This window comes from Poecilia reticulata, linkage group LG2, assembly GCF_000633615.1.
Source record: "Poecilia reticulata strain Guanapo linkage group LG2, Guppy_female_1.0+MT, whole genome shotgun sequence".
Lineage (NCBI taxonomy): Eukaryota > Metazoa > Chordata > Actinopteri > Cyprinodontiformes > Poeciliidae > Poecilia > Poecilia reticulata.
The window spans coordinates 25,510,291-25,520,444 of NC_024332.1; the positions used below are offsets into that span (position 1 = coordinate 25,510,291).

The window sequence follows — 10,154 nt, forward strand, 5'->3', positions numbered from 1 at the left end:
ATGTACGCATGATATATAAAAGAAAAAGGGACTACATGTCAACTTTTCTACTAAATGTGAACAACTAGATAAGGTAGAAAGGAATCACATTTGACAGATTAGTGAAAAGTTTCAATTAAAGAAAAAATATGCTGCGCTAGCTTGACTGTGGTAATCTTGACATGTAGACGTGCTGCAGAATCTCATGTTTTAGATAGGTTTGTAAAAAAAAGGCATGACAACACAAAACTGTAGCAGAATGAATGCTGTGGGAAATGTTTGTGTATTTATTGGTGTTGAGTCTTGTTGTAAGTCAGTCTCCATGGAAACGAGTCTGTGTCTCTCTGTAGCWCTCTGWAGCATAGCTGACACAGAGAGTGTGAAAAACAGTGCTTTTGAGTTGTTCTTTAATGTTTTTTCTGCGTTTATTCCCCTTTTCTGTGGTGAATTACTCTGAATTAATCATACCTACAACTCCAGGTTTCATTTTGCTAACGTTGATGTTTGAATYGTCTTTTTTTCCTCCAATATTGTGTGAAAGCGMAAAATTTCCACATGTAAACAGTAATATGCAAGACAGAATGCCAAGCCTGGGAATGTAGGTTGGCACTGATGATTGGTTAGGTGATTTYATTTACTTTAAATATCCTGCATATCTTAAATTCTGTATTTAGCGACAGAAACAGCAGCTCCTCCCTCGTCTTGCTGATGCAAACAGTTTTTTTTCCAGCAGCATTGTACTGTAAGTCCGAGAGGACCCGAAAGGCCTCTGGGACCAACCAGGCGGATCAAACGACCTCCCGAGTATCGGACCAGATGTCCGTACTGGGCCGGGTTCAGATGGTCCCAGCGAGCAGCGAGGGAAAGGTCAGAGTCACACAGTGGGTTAAACTGGACCCATCATGGAACTGGCTCCGGCTGCAGCGCCGCGCCGCTCATCGGCAGGGATTATTTCAATTAAAGCTCATGCTGGCTGATCGCGGGATTACATCAGGGTTTAGAGTGGCAGGACACATCTGAACACAGCACATGGTCAGCCAGGCAGCTCCAGGGATTATACGGCTCCAGAATGACAGAAACCGAGCCATGCGCACCGGGAGAGCTCGCAACACAAACATGAGCCATTGTTATTCACGGCTAAACCTTTTAAAATTAGTTTTTTTGTTTGAATAATTACAAAAAACTAAAAGAAATCAMATTTTTTCAGCTAAAATGTAATTTTTTTCTTAAAAATTATAATTAATATGTTTAAAGTAGCACAGTTCTTGTAATCAACTCAATTTAAAAAAAATGTTCATTTAAACCATTTTTACTTGTTTCTGTATGCTACTATATAGTCATAATGTTATAAATTCATTTTAAAGTAATTCGAATATTACGTTTTAAAGCTCTAAAGTGGCAATCAGAGCAGGGGCTAAGGCTAATGGTTAGCTTCAAACTTGTTGCAAAAGAACTAAACAGATCAGCTTAGTTGTGAAATATCCACATTATATAACGTAAAAACTTTAATAAAATAATTTAGAGATAATTATTTTGACTATTTTTTTGTAATATTGCTGTTTTCAAGAGACCTACATTTATAAATTTGTACACGCTAGGTCTTGCTATCATGCTAGCCAAGGCTAATTTGCTTTTAGCTAAATCAACTCTAAAAATTCTTGATGTTTCAGTAATTAAATATCAATTTCTCTACATTTTATGCTTTTATAGATTCATGAGGAACTTAACTGGAACATTACTCAGAAAATTAGCAAATCGCTAAAGTTCTAGTTTGAGTTCAAGATAAAGCTAACGGCTAGCTATATTTTACATTTTAGCCTTTAAAACTCAGCCATTGTTTACATTTTAGATGCATTAAAACAAATTCACTTGTAAAACAATGAAAGCATTCAGATTTGAAGCCAGTAGTTTGGTCATTCTTAGAAAAAGCTTAAATATATTCAAACATTTAGATTTTTTCAACTGCAACTAAACATATTTTCAGTCAATTATTCTCAGAGGAATAATTACATTCTTATTTCTTTATTTATTAGATGTTACCRGATTCCCAGCCTCTTTTATTGGTGGAAGTAAAAACAGAAGCTAGTGTTGATTAAAGCCTCCGTTTCTGATTAGTCGATGATGTTTAGTCGCAGCCAGAAGATCATGAAAGGTAAAACCAGCCAACGAGACACTATTAGCCTCTGCCCCCGTGTGCTGCATACATCGCATGATGTGGACWTGAATAGCATTAGCATGCAAGCCCGCCTTTAGCATTCACAGCAGCAAGTGGCGACTTCGTCTGGCATTTCACCTGCGGCCGGTCTGGATTGATTGAAATTCGTCGGAGGAGCCGGTGGAGATGTGGCGAAGGCTCACCTAATTGGCCCTGGAGCCCGGCCTAATTTCTGATTCTCAGGAACGTCCACATTTCAAAGCAGGGCTCGGATCAATTAATGGACCGGTAATGTGTCTCATTTTCATACAAGGCGGGAGGCTTAGGGTGGAAAAATCAGATATCAGCCACCTTCAGCAGAGAAAAGTGTGCAGAATAATTCGATATGATTTCCAGCTGCTCAGAGCAGCATCACATGCGGACGATTTCAGCCTGCCTCTGGTTTAAACACTCAGTAGGACTGAAATATATTTAACTTTCAGCCATTAAGGGAGGTCAATTTAAAGGTGAGTCTGCATATTGTCCCAACTGTAATCCTCTAAAATTTATTTTCACACAGTTAGTTTGGGATAATAATCCAATCATGCAACAGAAAATATCRCTTTTGTCAACCATTCTGTGGARCAAAATGACTGAAATGTATCAGMATGTTTAACATCTTCTTTGTTTTAATTCATTTCACAAGATAAGCACCAGGAAAAATCTAAATCCATCACTGCCAATCAAGCTTTATACATTAAACAAGTTCAGCTGGAATTTGGAGGCAAAGGTTAGCTAAAAAAAGCTACCTAGTCATAAAGCTAGCATTTTAAGCTAACTTTGTCKTATTTTAAATAAATGAAAAAAAATACTGAAGTTTACATTTGCACCCATGATACTATTTTATAATTATATAGAAATGTCTCAATAGAAATGTTAGTCAGACTGTTTTTAGCTAGTATTAGCTAATAAATGCTACCTAGCTCAATTAAAGCTTTAAGAATGTTGAGCATTCTTAAAGCTCAACATTCAACATAAATTACGTATTTATGTCATACGTAATTTTTATTACGTATGACATAAATTAATATGTCATACGTAATAAAAAATTTTTTTTAATACATTAGCATTAAATTATTATCATTAGTAGGAATTTGAAATGATTATACGAACTACTAATCAGGGATCAGACGAGCTGGTCACATCAGGTCTTAACTATCGGAGCTTTGCTCTCATTAAAACAATTTTTTTCCTCATAATTTTACAAGAATGAAGCCCTTATTCTTCTATTACGACTTTATTCTTGTAATTTAACAGAAGAATCAAAGTCTGGCCCTGATGCKCTGTCATAAAAAGTTACTTAAACTTATTTTTTAAATAAAAAGAAAAGTTATTTTTTAMGTTAACTATTACAAAGCTATATAGCAAAGCCAATTTAGCCTTATTTATTTGATTGAAAATGTATATATGTAGAGTACAAATCTCCTGATTCTTTTAGTGTTTTATGTATCATTATTGGTGAAGTATAAGAAGAGACAAAACCTAGTTTATCAAACATCAATAAAAGAAATTCATCATCAGAGTCAAACTTGCGCTACAATCAAACAGCTTTAGAGCCGAGTAAGGCTGCTTTCTCAACAGCAAACCATCTGAAATATGAATGAGCTCTCACTCTATACATCATGTTAGCTGACATGTTGTATTAAAATTTATGAACGACTTCATCAAAAAGCACTTTCTGCCAGACGGATCTGCCCTGACACTCAGGTTACATGGCTGGTTGGAGACGCAGATAAATGTAAGTCAGAGGCGAAAGGTGAAGTAATGAGCTGATGCTGCTCTTTAAATCCAGGCTTCCTGCAGGTTTCAACAACTCAAACACTTTTTAGACTCTTATGAAGGAAAGTCCATTATGGAAGAAATGGTGCTCCTTGTGAGACTGACTTGTCAAACTTTAAAGTACGCAACAGAAATGAGTGAGTTATGAAGACGAATTTATGCTTATCCATGATAGACGCACAAAGCTAGCAAGAGCACATTAGCAGCTAATTAGCCACAACTGCCTCAAGTTAGAATGCAATGTTGCTTGAATGACTCAAACGTTTGAGAGACAGAAAAGTCACRAAGAAACCAGGACAGACATTATGAAGCAAACTTTACACTTACGCAAAAAGCTAACTAGTTAGCTAGACAAAATCTTGCTAACTAGTTCGATAGAAAAGGCTATATTAGCATCTAGTTAGTAGTAGCCACAACCGCCTGTGTGCGTGACTTACGCCTTCGCAAAAAGACAAAAACCTTCATGGAATACGAGATTAAAAGACAAAATTTAAGTAAAATGTTTTAATTATTTTAAGGCATTAATTTTAGATACATAAATTTAAGGCGTATTAAAGGACACCCTGACCAAAGTGGGGTAAATTTTTGAAACTGTGTGCATAATTATTTTGAAAAAAGTAATAAAATGTGACCAGAAAGCACAACAAGTTAGAGACAAAGTGTTATTTGGTAACCCACTCGTCTCTCCAGGTTAGGAAGTAATACCTGTCATCTGCCGGCCGCTGAACCCTGAAACGGGGGCAGGTTTTCCAGGTCAGCCCGCCATCTGTCCGCACAGCCCATCTCCTGTTTGGACACATCAGCACCTGATTGGCTGGAACCGAGTCCGGGTGGGAAGGTCCAACAGCCGGACCCCACGGGGATCTAACACAAGCGCACAGAGATCATCACAGCTGAGGAAAAGGGAAAAAACGTGGACACGTGTTTACGCCGCGTCCAAGTCAATAACAATGCCCTTTTTTTTTTTTTTTTGGGAGGGGATTAATGTTGTCCGTCATGAYTTGACAGATTTATCAGGACTCTACGATCGTATGCCCCCGTTAATAAAACAGATTATTTATCAGTTTTATAGTCTGTTCTTTTTTATGTGTAATATAAAATACTCTGACAGGTGTTAACAGCTTTCCGAGTGATTAATCTCTTTACCAGTTGAAATGGGAGAAAGAAAAAAAAAAAACAAAACAAATAAAGACACCCAGCAAAGATGGACCCTGAATGACAGTTAACTGCACAGATTATTATTTTCTCATGTAAGCTGCATCCATTTGCTCCCCTCCCTCCGTCCCTCGCTACAGTTCAGCTGTCTGGTCAATGGGACCGGGGCGGGGAGCCAACGCGCGCCGCCAAGCCTCCCTCCCTCCCATCCAGACGGCCTCCTGTTCAGCTGCGCCGCGCGCCGCAGGTTCCAGCCAGGTCAGATGTTCAACACGGGCGACAACATGTTCGCTCCTCACCGCTGTTTACCACGCCTGCCTGTCACCACGGCGACCCAGTGAACTCACGCTGGCGATGGCGTCATGGAGGAGGCAGCTAGGGAGATTCTCTACTGTGATATCCCGAACTATTAAACGTAATCTGGGTTCTGCAGAGTTAACAACAGAAAACCAGTAGATTATGTAGACATGTRCAATAAAATGGACTGTAAAGGTCAAGTTTTCTTTATTATTCCCTGAAAACTACATATGAGTGAATTATCATTAAAATATGGTTTAAATTGTACAAAAAGTGGTTGGTGGCTTACATGTTGAGTCTAAATGTGGATTTAAATCCACGTTTGTGTTGATTTTGTATTGAATCAAAGTTTAGGAATCAGCTCACTACTCACTACATGTCTCCGAAATTCCAAGCAAAAATGTAGTAATTATTAGCAGAAAATGAGAAATGGTCAAAATAATTCAACATTGGTTAAACTTTGGCATTTCAATTATTAGAATTCAACCATAAAATGACATTTGTTCAACCAATTCTAACCAATTAATCAAATTGTTGGTTGATTAACCATCAATCAACCATTTTCAACCAAAAATCAACGTTTTTGACCACAATTCAACATCAGATTAACATCTTTTACTATCTGGGTTGTTATTATTTTTACCTTGATTAATGATCAGCTCTACTCACAATATTTTGATAAAATAAGATCAGATTTCTTTAGGCAATTACTGTAGAGTCTGTGGGTTGTACAGATTGATCGTCTTTTTCCAGATTTGTTTTTGTGCCTTTTCAGCAACAAGAACAGGATTTTGTTCAGATTTGTTCAGTTTCAATGTTTTTGGTCCCTTTTATTATTAAGTTAGATTAAATTGAAACCAGAAACCTGAATGAATACTTAGTGTTGCACCTTACATTTTCCATTTTAAGATTTCGATTGCATCTTTTTTAAACTTCAAATTTAGACTATTCTTGAGTAGAAAGCAAGGGCCGCCCACTGTTGTTCTGAGGGCCCAAAATGGCCCCCCAGCCATACTTTGGACACCCTTTGTTCAATATAAACCATTGTGTGTATTTTTCAGAAACATTTTAAATGTATTGTATGCTTATAAAGGGCATTGTGCTTATTATGTTTAAATGATTACCAAAAACGTTGAAGTGTTAACCGTTGACATCATGTTTATATCGTTACCTGAAACGACGAGTTTTAAAACGTAAGGTTAAAATCGTTCTTTAAATCTTACGTTTAACGTTGTGTTTAAACTTTATCACTACAGTCGACATTGAGATTAATATATAAAGTTTACAAGTTAAATCTATAAAGTGAACATCGTGTTAAATCTACGGTAACGTGTTAAATTTAGAAATCTTTTTTACATTGTGCTAAATTAGCGAAACTACACTTAACTTCTTGTTAAATTTGTAACGTTAAAGTGTTAAATTTATATAATTACGGTTAACATCGTATTAAATCTCTGTGGTTTCCAGACACAATGTTTCTGTTTGGCACACATTGTGTCCAATCTGTACGGTTGCCATTGGCGACATGCTAGTGATGGTGTATTTAATCTCCATGGTAACCGTTAAATCGTATTTAATCTAAATGACAACAGGAGACAATATGTTTATTAATATATATTACTGGACGTTTTAAATATTTATATCATGAAGGTCAATGGATACTGATTGTATATTTATGCTACATTAATAATATACAAATTTATTACAAAACGTTTTTTATATCTAAATATCAAACTTTTGTCTAACTTGTTAAATGCTAAATATAATTGTCGTAAATCAGGTGTAAAATGTTATCAAAAAACATTGCTACACAAAACTCTTCCACACAATAAAATAAACTTTAATAAATAAATTTAAATACTTAAAAAATATTTTATGTTGATTTTTAAACAAACAGGTGAAACTGTATAAGCTAACTTACATTTTCAAATTTACACAAAATGTTTCTTTGCAAATTAATGTTGATGTATAGAAGTTTATAAATGGCTGAATAAAGCATAATATTCTAATAAAAACACTAAATCAGTTGTTTGAAATGCTGCTATTAAATTTTTGAAAAATTTTTAAGATAATTATCTTTCTAAAACACTTCCTTTTTTTTCCCAAAAAGAAAATAAATTAAAATCAAGTAAGGAAAGATTTTGGTTTTCTGACAGACCTTAAACATGTCATCACTGTTAAAGGGTTTCAAGATCCAGATTTGACTTTATATTCATTAAATGTTTATATTTTTAAAAAATTACATTACAACTGCATTTCCATTGAGTTTTTATCTTGACCACCTTTAGTCGTGTTTCTCACTCAAACACTTTTACCTAAAGAGAAAAAGTCTTTTAAATGATTTGACTGCAACGCCAGTCGTCTTGTTTGAAAATAAGTTTTAAAAACTTTTCTCAAATCTGCCGTCGCTGACAGAGAAATTAGTTTTAATCATCTCAAATTATTGAAACTCATTTTTGCTTTTCAACACACTCCTCTCTAAAAGTATAAATGCACTGTTAATGAAAGTAAAAAGCTACAGCTGGTTAAGTTAAAACTTTAAACCGTTTATTCATAAAAATCACCTGTTTCCCATTTTTCCAACTGAACAAACTTTGATCCACCAATAACCGAGAACGCAGGACGGCTCTGCTGTGAGCTGGCAGCACATGTTTCCTGTCAACGGCGTAGTCAAAGGTGCAGGTCGGGCCGCCGCCGCCCAGGTGCAGAGCAGATAGGGTTGCAGCGCGTTAATTCCTGCCCGGCTGTGGGAACGCCAGCTGCCCCCGTATTTCTCAAAATCCAGAACTGTTGTGGATTTGGGCGCCAGCAGACGGACTCGACACGCAAGAATGAGAGCAGCTCGTTCCCCGAGTCTTCCTTCCCACGTCAATAAAACCAGCGTTCGGTACGGTGGCGAAACCCGACTTCTGTTCTGCAGCTCGCCCCCCCGCTGACTCGCCGTCTCCTCCCGCCTTGACGGATGAGACGGGATCTTTCTGAGCTCCATCAAAGCCGCAGGATTCAGGGAGGAAGCGCGCATATGCTTGACAGGAAAAGCCTCTCGCCATCTTGACTGAACGTCTGCAGGAACGCCAAACGCTTCCACGGCGTTCCTGCTTAATGCGTGCAACCTTTGAACCCTGCTGCTGCAAACGATGCGTAATGAGGCGCAGCGCGACCTTTGACCCTGGTTTTTAACTCGCCTCTGTTCTGGTTCCAAAACATTTTCTACATTTTCTATTTTCTGTTGGAAACTGAAACGAGGTTAAAGTTCTGTTTGTTAAAACGAAGCAGAAAGTTGTGGGCAAAGTGTTTTCATCATTTCAGTTTTGCTTTATTTTACTCTAAATGGTCAAATAATGTTTGTTGAAGAGCAGCAGGAAATGTTTTTAATTTTTACTTGTGTAGTTKTTTTAAATTAGTATTTATTACTCTATTTTACTCAATACTGTAGATGTTTAGTTATATATTTATAGTTAATATATGTGCCTTTTATTGTAATGAAGTATATAATTTCACWATTTTAAACACAAAAACATGCTAGCGATGCATGCTAACAGTTTTTAATCTAATGTTTAGATTTCTTTAAAAAAATTCAGCTTTTTATTGCACCATTTTACTGAATACTGCAGCTGTTTAAAGTTATACATTTCTAGTTTTCATGTTTTCCTACAATTTATTCATTTTATACACAAAGTCACAAAAAAAGAAGTACAATATGAACATTTTCTGTTTTTCTTTTTTAAACTGAAGCATCTGTTGCAAGATTAAAGATCTGAAACTTTTGATTAAAGTTATGAACAAATCTTTAAACTTTACTTGCAATTTATTTTTTGCACTATTACGCTCAATACTGAAGCAGTTTAAAGTGAAATATTTGTATTTTTTGCAGGTTCCTGTTATTTCTGTGCATTTTATTGTAAGAAAACATATAATTTAATAATTGTAAACATAAAAACAGAAAATAAAATGTAATTGTTGGTCAACTCATCACAAAAAGTGTTTTTGTTTGTTTTTGAAACGTTCAAAATCAAAGTCACGTTTGTTTAAAAACTGTATTCATTACACGATTTTACTCAATAGTGTTGCTGTGTAAAGTTATACATTTGTAGTTTTTAAAATTTTTGTTTTTTTCTACTTGAAAATACAATTTCATAATCTTAAACACAAAAACATGCTATCGCTAGCTCACATGCTACCTACAGTTTTCAAGCTAAGTTTAAATTTCTTAGCTATTTATTGAACTATTTCACTCAATATTGTAGTTGTTTACAGTTAAATATTTGTACTTTCCTATTGTTTCTATCTATTTTCTTGAAATTAAAGATGAAAACCTGAAAACAGAATTACATTTCTGCACACGTTGGATGTAATTTGACGTTCTGGACTCATTAAATCTCGTTCAGATCCAACAGGTCCCACAGAAATGTTCGTCAACATATTCGTCCGTCGGTGACGAGCACACACCGACTGTTGTTGTCGTTTCTGCGGCAGCTTGCGACTCTTCGGCAGGCAGATGTTCGCTGTCAGGCGAAGGTCGACCCGCAACGGTTCGGCCGCCTCCTGACCCGCGGTGAGAAGCGGCAGCTCGCTCCCGTCGGACTCTTGGAGAGGATTTGGGACTGATAAATGGGATGGATGCGAGCTGAGATCAGCAGAATGGCATCTGCTTCACACACACACACGCACGCACACACACACACACACACACACACACACACACACACACACACGCACTCACACACACACTATTTCTTTAGTACGTCTG

At 36.4% G+C, this 10,154-nt stretch overlaps 1 protein-coding gene across 5 annotated transcripts in view; it reads right to left on the reverse strand.

Moving 5' to 3' along the window:
- The window catches only part of LOC108167039 (uncharacterized), an 84,076-nt gene that overhangs the window by 70,541 nt on the left and 3,381 nt on the right, over positions 1-10,154 (reverse strand). For 2 of the 5 annotated variants that reach the window (XM_017309734.1, XM_017309731.1), the window contains exons 1-2: positions 7,969-8,746; positions 4,658-4,816 (exon numbers count right to left, since the gene is read on the reverse strand). The exons of 2 other annotated variants lie outside the window; for them this stretch is intronic. In XM_017309734.1, coding sequence (XP_017165223.1) covers positions 4,658-4,816; positions 7,969-8,426 — 617 coding nt within the window. In that variant the 5' untranslated portion in view covers positions 8,427-8,746. Of the gene's footprint in view, positions 1-4,174; positions 4,817-7,968; positions 8,747-10,154 lie in introns of those variants that run through there. One more of the 5 variants, XR_001777451.1, reaches the window with a different exon arrangement.